This window comes from Mizuhopecten yessoensis, unplaced genomic scaffold (genome assembly GCF_002113885.1).
Source record: "Mizuhopecten yessoensis strain PY_sf001 unplaced genomic scaffold, ASM211388v2 scaffold716361, whole genome shotgun sequence".
Lineage (NCBI taxonomy): Eukaryota > Metazoa > Mollusca > Bivalvia > Pectinida > Pectinidae > Mizuhopecten > Mizuhopecten yessoensis.
The window spans coordinates 2,562,736-2,577,183 of record NW_018480078.1 but is presented as its reverse complement, the minus strand read 5'-3'; the positions used below and the strand labels follow the sequence as shown (position 1 = coordinate 2,577,183).

Below are 14,448 nucleotides of genomic sequence, written 5' to 3'. Positions count from 1 at the left end.
AGTGGGTGTTGGGGTAGGTTCTGGACTGGTGACAGTTGGGGTTGGGGTAGGGTCTGGACTGGGGACAGTTGGGGTTGGGATAGGGTCTGGACTGGTGACTGTTGGGGTTAAGGTAGGGTCTGCACTGGTGGCACTGGGTGTTGGGGTAGGGTCTGGACTGGTGGCAGTGGGGGTAGGGTCTGGACTGGTGGTAGTGGGTGTTGGGGTAGGGTCTGGACTGGTGACAGTGGGTGTTGGGGTAGGGTCTGGACTGGTGACAGTGGGGGTTGGGGTAGGTTCTGGACTGGTGGCAGTGGGGGTTGGGGTAGGGTCTGGACTTGTGGCAGTGGGGGTTGAGGTAGGGTATGGACTGGTGGCAGTGGGGTTCGGGGGAGGGTATGGACTGGTGGCAGTTATCAATTAAGCTCACCTGGCCCGAAGGGCCATGTGAGCTTATGCCGTACTGCGGAGTCTGTCACCTTTTTCTTTTAAACAACTTCTTCTGATGAACTGGAGGACCTAGGGTCATGATATTTGGCCAGTTGGTACCTGGGATTAAGTGCTTTAAAGTTTCTTCATTAAAATGACCTTGACCTACTTTCAAGATCACAGGAGTCAAATATGTTCAAAAACTCAAACAACAATATCATAAGAACCATTTGGACTAGAGTCATGATACTTAGTAATGTTATGAAGACCAGCAGTGCGAAACGTTCTCAATTTCCATAAGGCCCAGGGTCATAATATTTGGCAAGTAGGTACCTGGGATAGAGTGCTATAAAGTTTCCTCTTTAAAATGACCTTGACCTACTTACAAGGTCACAGGAGTTAAAAATGTAAAAAAAAAACTTCAAACGACGATATCCTAAGAAACATTTGGTCTAGAGTCATGATACTTGGGTATGTTATTTTTCTTAATTACAGTAATGAGGTTAAATGTCAACTTTTAAGTGCTAGCCGGAGTCAAAGCTCAACATGGGTTCAAAGCTTTAAATTTTCAATTTCAAATTCCAAACAACAATATCTTGAGAAGCGTTTAAGAGATATTAAAATGTCTTGTGTTCTAGTTACCAAATTTGGTCTGAAGTTACCTATATGTTAGTTTCATGTAAGAAAAGAAACAGGTGAGCGATACAGGCCCTCTGGGCCTCTTGTTGTTGATCACATTTGATGTAAACAAAATATCTGAACAAAACTTTTGTGTCCTCATACTCCCAAAGAAGAGCAGGGATGGACTTTTTACCAACAAATACAGAAAGCTAGGATTTAAGTTCTGGTCTCAATTCTGCCTTACAAAGGAAATAGCATTAATCAGCAAAACTTGTTTCCATTTTTAGAGGAAAGGGAAGCTATTGTTGTCATGACAACAGTAATGGTTGTTGATGAGGCTGCCACAACCAGTAGTGCATTTCTACAGATTACAGGCTACCATATGCATAGCGTCCTCAGTCTCATCTGATTGGTCGTATTTATACTTTTAAATCTAATACAGGTTTTCAGAACTGTGTACGAAACCTAAAACCTGCCAAAGGCTACTAAAACAAGGTATGAATCTTATTAATGCCAATGTAGTTAGACTCCAAAAACTAAGCATGAAAATATTCCTGCCAAAGTAGTTTCCCAAACTAGATATGAACCTTATTCCTGTGAATGTAGTTAGGCTCCTAAACTAGGTATGCCATGGACCTTTTTCCTGCCAATGTTAGCTCCCAAACTAGGTATAAACCTTACAAATGTTGGAGGAAGGATAATCTCATGAGTGTAAGTGTGGGGATAGGAAATCTCAGGAGTTTTAGTGTTGGATAGTTTCAGGAGTGTTAGTGTGGGGAGGGGTAATATCAGGAGTGTAAAGTGTGGGAAGGGGTAATTTCAGGAGAGTAAGTGTGGGGAGGGGTAATCTCAGAATTGTAAGAGTGGGGAGGGGTAATATCAGGAGTGTAAAGTGTGGGGAAGGGTAATCTCATTAGTGTTAGTGTGGGGAGGAGTATTATAAATCAGGAGTGTAAAGTGTGGGGAGGGGTAATCTCAGGAGTGTAAGTGTGGGGAGGGGTAATCTCAGGAGTGTAAGTGTGGGAAGGGGTAATCTCAACAATGTGGGTGTGGGGATGGTTAATATCAGGAGTGATAGTGTGGGGAGGTGAAATCTCAGGAGTGTTAGTGTGGTGTAGTTTCAAGAGTGTTAGTGTTGGGAGGGGTAATCTCAACAGTGTAAGTGTGGGGAGTTATAATCTCAGGAGTTTAAGTGTTTGGAAGGGTAATCTCAGGAGTGTAAGTGTGGGGAGGGGTTATCTTAGGAGAGTAAGTGGTGGTAGGGGTAATCTCAGGAATGTAAGTGTAGGGAGGGGTATTCTCAGGAGTGTTAGAGTGGGGAGGGGTAATCTCAGGAGTGTTAGTGTGGGGAGAGGTAATCACAGGAGTGTTATTGTGGGGAGGGGTATTCTCAGGAGTGTTAGTGTGGGGAGAGGTAATCACAGGAGTGTTAGTGTGGGGAGAGGTAATCTCAGGAGTGTTAGTGTGGGGAGGGGTAATCACAGGAGTGCTAGTGTGGGGAGAGGTAATCACAGGAGTGTTAGTGTGGGGAGGGGTAATCTCAACAGTACTTCTGTAGGATGGTAGCCAGTTATCATAGTGGGAAGATCATTGTGTGGCTATATTTATGTGTGTCTTCATCTCATGTCTGCTGATGACAGCTAGGTCTCACTTTATTACAGTTCTCTACTAAAAGCCGTTTTATTGGAATGCCTTAAGGCTGAAACAATTTTACAAGATTCTGTAGAAATAGTGGTGTGAAACCACTAGCCCTTTAGGAACCATACTTCATGTAAACAAGACCAGTCAGCACTGGTTCACTTGGTTGACGTATAAAGATAAATCAATTATTTAATATAAAAATGAATTTATAAAAGAATCCATGTGTCCTGAAGACTTAAACTTGAACCTCCATATTTAAGGAAAAGCTGACCTTTGAAAGAAATATTTGAAAAATGAAATTTTATAACTGTCTGGCAAGTCATTTTTTCACAATACAGTAAAACCTTGTTATACTGCCACCAATTGTCCAGAGAAAGTTTGGTAGCATTAAGGGGTTTGGCTATAAATTGAGGGAAATATATATGGGAATTCTTAAAAAAAACAAGGAAACGGAACATTTAAATATGTTCGCAGTAAACGAGGTGGTAAATGAAACAAGCGGCATTATATTGAGGTTTTACTGTACATGTATATCAAAACCGAATGTTTGGAGGACTTCTCATACACAGGTAAACATTTATGTAGACTTTCCGTGTAAGTGATCGTCTTTATCTTTATTGGTTCTGTTAAAAGCATTTAATGCAGTAGAGCTTCACACCAGTCTGTGTTACATGCATTTTATCAGTGTGAAATCAGATTTACTTTCCTTCAAATGAAAAAAAATAAAAAAATAATGAATAAGTATTTGATGGTAATTATTCGTTAACTGCCCAAGATTATTTTTCGTTTTGAAATAAATTTCATTTGCGTTTCGCAGGAAATCAGAATTAGAGATTATAATGGCGCCTAGAATAATTAAGTTAAAAGCTTCCCGCATTTATATTGCAGGACACGAAGTGTGTCTGACGCAATGGAAATAATACCCTTTAGTATATACTAATTGGGAAGGCGGGCAATACCGCCTGGATGTGTAGGTAATAGGGAGGCAAGTGTACTGTAGCTCCCAGAAGACACCTGAACAGGAAGTCACCAGACTGAGGCTTGCAGTCCTGTTGTAAACTTCAATAAGGTTCTGGCCCCACTAATTACTTAATGGGTCCACACCCTGGAGATCAGGATATTATAGAAAATGCTAAATGTGTGTTTATATCAATAACTATAAACTACAGTTTATGTAAAACGCGTTAAGAGAAAAGGGTAAATCTTTAGATCATCAAAACATTTAGGTTATAGACAGATTTCGAAACATACTTTGTGGGGTGTCGGTAATAAGAGCTACCGTAGAGCAGGATAGTTCCTTGGGAAGGATATTTTCGCAATTTCACAAGTCATTATAATTTTTGTGAAAATGTGATCCGCAGAAAAATATGACAAGCATAAAAAAGACCCATGATAATATTAAACTTTAAAACCGTAATGTCATGAAATAGTGTGCATGTGGTTGTGACGATTCAAAATGGTTTTGGTTTGGTTTAGTATTGTTTAACGTCCTATCAACAGCTATGGTCATTTAAGGACGGCCTCCCCTGTGATAGCGCAGAGCTGATACCGACTTTAAAGTGCTACCTCACTGAAACATACTGCCGAAGACAGCAGACGATTCATATACATCAGAAGAAAAAGATGTTTGAAAACAGATTATATCATACATCTAATAGTTTTGTTGATGATTGGTTCAACAAAATACACTTAATTGTTGTTGCTCAATATGCTCTGATAAAGCCTACTCATTTGACTTTTTGACACTTTATTTATTGATTGTTCAAAAACACAGCGAAAAATGTAATTCCTTCACATGTCTTTTTAGAAAAAACAGATACGTATTGCATTAGTTTCTGTTTTTAGAGTGTTACAGCGATCCTGAAACTGAAAACTTTGTCAAAATGGGTGATGATGAATCGCTATCTTATAAATAGCTAGTCAACCATAGCTTGTTATTTCAACACAAAACATCTTAGAAGAGATCCAGGAACCTTATAAAGTAAAACCAAATTTTATTTTAAGTGTCAGCCTTATCAAAACGAAAAGAAAAACAACAATATTTAACAACCAACTTACTTGTTTTTAACTCATTCACCCCTGAAACTTCATAATGAACTATTCCAACTATTGAATTGGAAGAGTTCAAAAGTGTCTTCAGGGGTGAATGAGTCAAATTCTTTACAAAGACTGAATGATGCTGTTAGGGCATGAAGCCAAAAAAAGACACCCCTCGGACGTGAATTAAGAAAAGGTGATGGCTATTTGTCAGAAGATTCAGCTCTCAGAATGTTCTGACCTTCCTAAACACAACACTTATGTGTTTTAATCTTGGCTATAAGTGTTGGAAGGTTAGCTACGCTGGCTATAACGGTGTCTGTAAGTGGCCCGGGGCCACTGTAACACGTATAGGTGGCCAGTACTCTCCCAGTCTACAAAGTGGCACTGGAGATCAAACTCTTCAAGCCTGTTCAGTTTGTATTGGACATCTAAGAGCTCTTCAAAATTGGAGGAGAGAAAATACCTCTAGGTATCAATCTTGAAATTGTCTTGCCATTTGATCATGTGTATTTGGTTAGGTTTACTAGTCCATATCAATTGACCAACGTCCTTCAACAGGCTATAACCATCTGGAAAGTACACATAACATTCAGCCATACAGCTATCCTACACAATTTTCATAAATTGGTTTTCAAAAGAACCAGCTACTTCTTGTAGGAATTTCTCGATCTGAATGTGCATTTTATTGAGGAAAACAGATATAATTCTCTTGTTATATTCAGAACCTCATTCTGGAGGATACAGAATCGGGAGAAGAATCAATTGCTTCAATGATTGAAGCGTACAGTTTGTTCAGCAAGCAGATGCACTACTAAATATCTTTCCTGGATTTTTTGGCAGATAAAATGTCAAACACAGCAAGGATACAAACATTAGACATGATGTACTCCATACAGAGGACAGTTTAGCAGTAAAAGTCTGTTGTCTTTCCTATATGTTAGGCACTAGGGATGGACACAGTGTCCTGTAAGATTTGGGCTCTGGAATGATTTTTTTACCATATTGCTTTTAATAGCAATTCTGCATATAAGAGACGATATCTCGGAGGGAAAATCAAAAGAAGGTTTTAATGTCAGAAAGATATTACTCTATGAAAGAAATATATAAACTATTCCCGGAGAGAATACCCTTCAATTCTTAATCTGAAAACTTATTTACGATTGACACATAGCCATACTTCTTTATCGACTTGTTTCATTTGTTCACTACAGGACGCTTCTGATGTAACATATACCGTATAATGGGTTATTTATACGGGCTTATTTTTTTTGCATTTTGACCCAATAGTAGAAAATTAACTCTACACTGATTCATGCACTTGTTGAACTGATTTTGCTTGAATGGCGTAATATCTTTGATGAATTATACCTGAAAAGAAAACCATACCTGGTAGGACTTTTATGAAAAAATGATCAAAATGAAATAAACCAAGCAGTAATCAATAACAGTGTTCTGTTGAGCGTTCGCCCAGTGTTCTGTTGAGTGTTCGCCCAGGTGAGGAGGGCAACTTCTGTCCCCAGGCCGGGTGTACATACCAAAGTCCTTAAAAATAGTAGTTGTTATTCCCCGCTTAATGTTCAGCATTAAGGGTATGACAACAACTGGTTCCCCCGTTGTCAGTATAATGTGACCGGGTGGAATGCTGTGCTGGGTGTTATCGGCATGGTGTTGCAGTGAGATAGCACTATAAAGTCGGCATCAGTTCCGCGCTATTACATGGAGGCAAATACACCAAAATACCCTGTCTCCAGCATACATATACACTTGCACGCTTATACACAACACACATGGAGGTTCATCCTTAAATGACCTTAGATGTTAATAGGACGTTTAACAAAATAAAACTAAGCCAAACTGATTGAAAAAAAATTAGCAGCACTTAAATGGGATTCGAACCCTGGACTTCAGATTGATATACTATCGCTCTAACCAATAGCGCTACCTGGTAAGCAGTAGTGTCCTGGCCCAGCTGTGCTACAGTTATATCTAAATGGAAGTTAAGGGGAGGTTACTATATACGTGTATCTGTAAAACTACAGTGCAGTGGGACAGGGATCCTTAACTGTAATTAACTCATTCACCTCTGAAATTTTATAATGAACTATTCCAACCTTTTAATTGGAAGAGTTCAAATTTGTCTTCAGGGGTGAATGAGTTAAATTGGCATTTTCTGAGATCTACCATCATCATGATGTTTTCACTAAAACTGTACTGAAGAGCTCGCTTGAGATATGATCAACATCATCTGTGGAGTGTCCAATTCATATTTCAAAACAATAATGGGATATGACAAAGGTATCTTAAAGTATGGAAAATTGATTTCTCAAAGCTTAGGAGCCCTTTTTTGAGGGTTAATTTATTGCACAGATACCTCGTGAGGAAATGTCTGCAAATTAAAGTTAATGACAGAATGAAACTTGATATCTACGTTAATATCGCTATTGCTTTCTACATTTGACAGGCTTTTTTGGCCTTATTGTTGGAAGCGGAAATGTTAATATAGAGAAAAGTCAGACAGATTACGATTGAGGAAAACAACACAGCACTCCTTATGAAATATGTTGTAGTGATTAAAAAGGACTCCTTCTCAGTTGGATATCTGTTGTATGATAATGGTTGGTAACCTGTCTTCTCCTTAACACTGTCTATATTACCTCCTTAACACTGTCTATATTACCTCCTTCACAATGTCTATATTTACCTCCTTAACACTGTCTATATTACCTATTTAACACTGTCTATTTTACCTCCTTAACACTGTCTATATTACCTACTTAACACTGTCTATATTACCTCCTTAACACCGTCTATATTTACCTCCTTAACACTGTCTATATGACCTCCTTAACACTGTCAATATTACCTCCTTAACACTGTCTATATTAGCTCCTTAACACTGTCTATATTACCTCCTTCACACTGTCTATATTACCTCCTTAACACTGTTTATATTACCTCCTTCACAATGTCTATATTTACCTCCTTAGCACTGTCTATATTACCTATTTAACACTGTCTATTTTACCTCCTTAACACTGTCTATATTACCTACTTAACACTGTCTATATTACCTCCTTAACACCGTCTATATTTACCTCCTTAACACTGTCTATATTCCCTCCTTCACAATGTCTATATTTACCTCCTTAGCACTGTCTATATTACCTATTTAACACTGTCTATTTTACCTCCTTAACACTGTCTATATTACCTCATTAACACTGTCTATATTACCTCCTTAACACTCTCTATATTACCTCCTTAACACTGTCTATACTACCTCCTTAACACTGTCTATATTACCTCCCTAACACTGTCTATATTACCTCCTTAACACTCTCTATATTACCTCCTTAACACTGTCTATACTACCTCCTTAACACTGTCTATATTACCTCCCTAACACTGTCTATATTACCTCCTTAACACCGTCTATATTTACCTCCTTAACACTGTCTAGATTACCTCCTTAACACTGTCTATATTACCTACTTAACACTGTCTATATTACCTCCTTAACCCTGTCTATATTTACCTCCTTAACACTGTCTATATTACCACCTTAACACTGTCTATATTACCTCCTTAACCCTGTCTATATTTACCTCCTTAACACTGTCAATATTACCTCCTTAACACTGTCTATATTACCTCATTAACACTGTCTATATTACCTCCTTAACACTCTCTATATTACCTCCTTAACACTGTCTATACTACCTCCTTAACACTGTCTATATTACCTCCCTAACACTGTCTATATTACCTCCTTAACACTCTCTATATTACCTCCTTAACACTGTCTATATTACCTACTTAACACTGTCTATATTACCTCCTTAACCCTGTCTATATTTACCTCCTTAACACTGTCTAGATTACCTCCTTAACACTGTCTATATTACCTCATTAACACTGTCTATATTACCTCCTTAACACCGTCTATATTTACCTCCTTAACACTGTCTATATGACCTCCTTAACACTGTCAATATTACCTCCTTAACACTGTCTATATTAACTCCTTAACACTGTCTATATTACCCCCTTAACACTGTCTATATTTACCTCCTTAACACTGTCTATATTACCAAGGATGTAGACTTCCTGGACATAAAGATGCAATATGTATCTTCAACAAATGACATTTATGCATTAGTTTCTGATTTGCCTTCATTCTGCACTATTTCCTTAACTGCAGAAGGAAGATATAATTGATACATATAAGAATGAAAAGATTTTATAAGTTGACGATTGTTTTTTTCTACTATTTAACAGATTATAAATCAGTATTCTCAATTTATTTCCATTGGGTTTTTTTGCCGATTATGCTTTTTCTGCATTTTCTAAAAAAAAGTGGCTTTGAGAATTTTTAATTTTACACTTCATTGAAAAATCAGATTTTATGCCCAAATAATTATAAATGAGTTGTAGAGGAGAACATAAATAGTGTTTCCCAGTCTGTCCAATCCCATCCTTATTCCGTTTCGCTGAAAACTGATAACCAGTTCATTGTTCTTAGACTAGCAACTTAACGTTTGGTGGATTTTGATCAGACTTTATACAAGGGTCAATTACACCATGGATGAGTTCATGTTCCAGGGTGCCGAGGACAGAGATACCGTCACTATTTATAGACAATCGTTGTGCAATGAAAACTGGTGGGCACAGGGTATATATTTCTAGTTAAAAAAATGTCTCTGTATTTCACTGCTAAAATGTAATACATGTAAATACTTTGTACTTTTTAGGTACTGAATGGCATTTTGTGACACAGATCCTTCAGCACAATGGCCACCCATGATACCAATCCTTTAACATCAGGCCACCCATGACTCCGATCCTTCAACAATGTGGATTCCCATGATACCAATCCTTCAACATAATGGTCACCCATGACACCAATCCTTTAACATCAGGCCACCCATTACACCAGTCCTTCAACATAATGGTCACCCATGACACCAATCCTTCAACATAATGGTCAACCATGACACCAGTTCTTCAACATAATGGTCACCCATGACACCAATCCTTCAACATAATGGTCAACCATGACACCAATCCTTCGGTACAATGGCTACACTTGATAAGGATCCTTCAAGAAAGTTGCCACCCATGACTCCGATCCTTCAACAATGTGGATTCCGACAGCACCAATCCTTCAACAAATCAGTCCCCCACAATACCTGTCTTTCTCCGCTAGGAATGCCGTGGACAAAGGACATAGGTAGGAGTTTGTCTTGTTTAACAAAACGTGCCATATTTATTTTTATACTTGGTAAATCTCGCAATGGAAATGATTTAATTAAATAATATGTTAATTTATGTAATAGTTATGAAATACATTTTGATACTTGATCATGCTTTTCAAGATTATTTTGATAAATCTTTGGAAATGCTATGTTAATGAAAAAGATTCAGATTATTTTGATAATTACTTGGCTGATTGTATGCTTGAATATATTATATTAAAGCTATGTTTTCTTCTGTTGACAGGTTACGTGACAATACCTAGTTAATGCTGTTGTTTTTACTAACTTAGCCATCCTGTTCAGTGTATTATTGAAGTATTTCTTATGTATCACCTTTGTGTATAATTATGAAAATGATGGGCATTTCTTGACTGTAGTGTTGTATGTATTTTTGTCACTGTATTACCAATAGGTTATGTAAGTTAACATGTCTTTGCAATTGTTCATTGCACATGAAAAACAGGATCTTTAATTGTTGATGATTGTTGTGAAACATGTTTATTTTGTGTTGATAACAGATTCAGGCCATGATTTCTCAGAGAAAACTTTCCCAAAACCAAAATTAATTTTGCCATTCTGTAATGTTACTTATTTCACTCCTTTTTATTGTCCACTGATTTGTTCTGAATTCAACGACATGAAACTTTGATGGCAAAATGTAACATTAGGAAATTGAAGCCATATCTGTTACCGCTAGTAGCATTGTCATCTAAGATTGATACTTCTAGAGAGCAAACTAGGGTAAAATGTCCACCTCAACTAAAATAAAAGGTCAACCTCACCTCAGGTAAAATGTCATCCTCAACTAGAATAAAAGGTCAACCTCACCTCGGGTAAAATGTCATCCTCAACTAGAATAAAAGGTTAACCTTACCTCGGGTAAAATGTCAACCTCAACTAGAATAGAATAAAAGGTCAACCTCACCTTGGGTAAAATGTCAACCTCAACTAGAATAAAAGGTTAACCTCACCTCGGGTAAAATGTCATCCTCAACTAGAATAAAAGGTTAACCTTACCTCGGGTAAAATGTCATCCTCAACTAGAATAAAAGGCCAACCTCACCTTGGGTAAAATGTCATCCTCAACTATAATAAAATGTCAACCTCACCTAGGGTAAAATGTCATCCTCAACTAGAATACAAGGTCAACCTCACCTCGGGTAAAATGTCACCCTCAACTAGAATAAAAGGTCAACCTCACCTCGGGTAAAATGTCATCCTCAACGAGAATAAAAGATCAACCTTGCCTCGGGTAAAATGTCATCCTCAACTAGAATAAAAGGTCAACCTCAACTAGAATAAAATGTCAACCTCAACTAGAATAAAAGGTCAACCTCAACTAGAATAAAAGGTCAACCTCAACTAGAATAAAAGGTCAACCTCAACTAGAATAAAATATCAACCTCAACTAGAACAAAATGTCAACCTCAACAAGAATAAAATGTCAACCTCAGCTAGTGTAAAATGTCAACCTCAGCTAGTGTAAAATGTCATCAACAATTATGAGAAAATAGCATCTACAACTAGGGAAAAAGTCATCATCTGATAGGGGTAAATTTCCTATTAACCAAGATAGAAGTACACATGTCTGTTATTTCTATCTTAAATCTTCTATCTTAAATCTTCTTTTATTATTACCATGTATACTCTTCTCATTACACCCCGAGCATCCGAGCAGTAATAATGACATTATACAGAAATAAACTTTCGCCTCTCGTGCCAAACTTTGGGTTCAGGTTTCTTCACTTTCCCTGGAATAAACATATTTTAGGAGAGTGTCTGTAATTAACAGCTGTAATTAAATGTAGAGACATTGTTGAGAATGATCTTTCGCTGCATGTTAATGTCGAAATCACATTACCTACAGCAACCCATCTCATTCCATAGTAGGCACTTGCACAATTTGGCGTTTCAAAACATCCCAGGGAGCAGAATGGAAATTATACAATTTCCACCTCTGCATTAGATACGAATTCCTCGGGGTGTACCAACATTTTCCCTTCTTTCCAATGTAACCATTAAATTTTGTATTAAGTGATATTCAGTGTTCATTATAAAAGATTTACACAGTGTGTGTGCTTGATATAGCATTAGGGTAAATGTGTTTTATTTCACCACGGGATCTCGTCCTACATCACGACTCTGTTTGATTTACCTGCCCAGCCCTCTTTCTCCTTGATTCATTAGGCATCAGAGGCAACTCAACAGATAATAAATGTATTTAAATTAGGAAGGAAATCAAACTTTCTCAGAGTTTATGTAACCAGTGAAAATAATGGGGCTTCCAAGATTTCTAATTTGTAAGCATTGTTATTTAGTAATTGGGTAAGGATTTAGTTACAGTATCAATCTTAGCTCTGTCAATCTACGATGGAATTAGTGTGGGGTTCATAATTGATGTATTCAGGATTTTTCGCTGTTTCTTAACCCCCAAACCCCTTGTTTTTGTGAAATAAACCTTTTGAAGTATTTTTCTAAAAATCATTTCCTATCAAATTGAAAATTTTCAGATCCTCTTAACATAATTTACTACTATGTGGCAGATATAAATCCAGTTTTAAAGTGATATACAAAAAATAAGGTATCTAAACTACCTCACAGATGTTGTAATCATGTTTTACTCCTTCACCAGGTATGTCAGCATCCCCATCAAGGTATGCGATGCTGGGGTGCAGAAGCAGTTACCTCCCTTGTCAGAGCGGCCCTGGAGCATGGCTATGATCCACCTCTTCAGACAAACCTGGTATGTACCAAACTTTCAGGGTACAATAACATTTTCGTGAATCTCACAGATATGTTCATAACCCTCTCCCAATTCCCTGGAAACAGGACGGGTAAATATACAGTATTTTCTGGTGGGTCTGGTCAGAATTGTTTTTAGTTTGATGTTGACAGTTTTATGTCCGCTATTATGGCCTTTCAGCCTTTCAGCAGACAAGAAAGGTTAGAAAATGAATATACAAGGGATAAAAGTATGTAGAGGAAGGATAGAAAGGGAGAAGGAAGAGGCGGAGAAGATAGGAGTCGTCTGTCCTAATTGTCCTACGTGAGAGATCCTATCATTTTATATGACGACTCCTGGGCCGAAAGTTGCTTTACCTCACACTGAGCAGATGTAGCTATAGACATATCACATCAACATGTTCCGACACAGAAATGGAGGAGGATGGAGGGGACATTGCGTCAGGTGTGAGGATTGTTTCTAGACCAAAATTCCCTCTTATTTTCTGAAAGGTGAACCAATCTCCAAGTGCTGTTGCATCTTCGGGTGAAGTTTTGTCACACATTGAAACTAGGTCACAGCGATCTGAATTTTCCACTTCACTGAGCATCAAATGAAATTTGTTTCAAGATTATTTACCTTTTGATGCAGGTTTACAAACTTTTAGAAACTTACATCTATGGTTAACTCATTCACCCTTGAAGACACATTTGAACTCTTCCAATTCAAAGGCTGGAATAGTTTATTATGAAATTTCAGAGGTGAATGTGTTAAGGTTATGTCACTCACTCAATTAACGTTTCAATGACGAACTGAGCAACGAATATAGCAAAATCAAATCCCCTGCGAATATTTCCAGCTATGCAGTAATAGTGAATTTGATGACCTAGTTTTTACTGTAACAGTTATGGATGAACCAGTTTAGTGTATGAGGTGAACTAGTTTAGTGTATAAGGTGAACTAGTTTAGTGTATGAGGTGAACTAGTTTAGTGTATGAGATGAACTAGTTTAGTGTATGAGGTGAACCAGTTTAGTGTATGAGGTGAACTAATTTAGTGTATGAGGTGAACTAGTTTTAACACTAATAGTATATTACAGGGGGTGAAATAATTATAACAGTAATAGTATAATAAAGGTGGTGAAATAATTTTATCAGTAGGTAACAGTTTATTGTATGTGGTGAACTAGAGCTAACAGTGATATTTTTCCTGTAGTTGGTAGGCTAGTTCTTACAGTACATTGGGCACATGCTCCCCCTCATCAATTTTATTCCGTCACAGAAGACAGTGAAATTTCTAGGAGCAGTCGCCTCAATTCTTTATAAAAACACTCATAATGACAACTCTCTTCACGTTTTCTTATCCAATTTTCTTTGACGTCAATTTTAGAGAATAGGGAAGCAAAAGAATGTTAGGATTGCTGGAAGCAGTCGCCACCATTTCTTGATAAAAACCTGTAATGAGTGTACTTGTGTAAGACAATTGTAGCTAGTATACAGTAATGTTAGAAATCGGGAGACAGGGATAGATTTGTCAGACAACACTTCAGTTAACTTGTACAAATCTCAGCCCATTCCAAACTGATAATCAGCAGGCCTCACGAAATTCTAACTTTCTCATACAATCGCAAAATTCTGAGTAGAAAAAAGAAAAAAAAACACTAATTTACCCCTGAAATATCATATTGAACTATTCCAACCTTTGAATTGGAAGAGTTCAAATGTGTTTTCAGGGGTGAATGAGTAAAGACATGCTTTTGAG

General features: G+C 37.5%; 1 protein-coding gene across 2 annotated transcripts in view; it reads left to right on the top strand.

The window, feature by feature from the left end:
• LOC110443862 (protein MON2 homolog) overlaps nt 1-14,448 on the top strand; it is a 433,581-nt gene that overhangs the window by 363,120 nt on the left and 56,013 nt on the right. For both annotated transcript variants that reach the window (XM_021488300.1, XM_021488299.1), the window contains one exon: nt 12,598-12,708. In XM_021488300.1, coding sequence (XP_021343975.1) covers nt 12,598-12,708 — 111 coding nt within the window. The remainder of the gene's footprint in view (nt 1-12,597; nt 12,709-14,448) is intronic.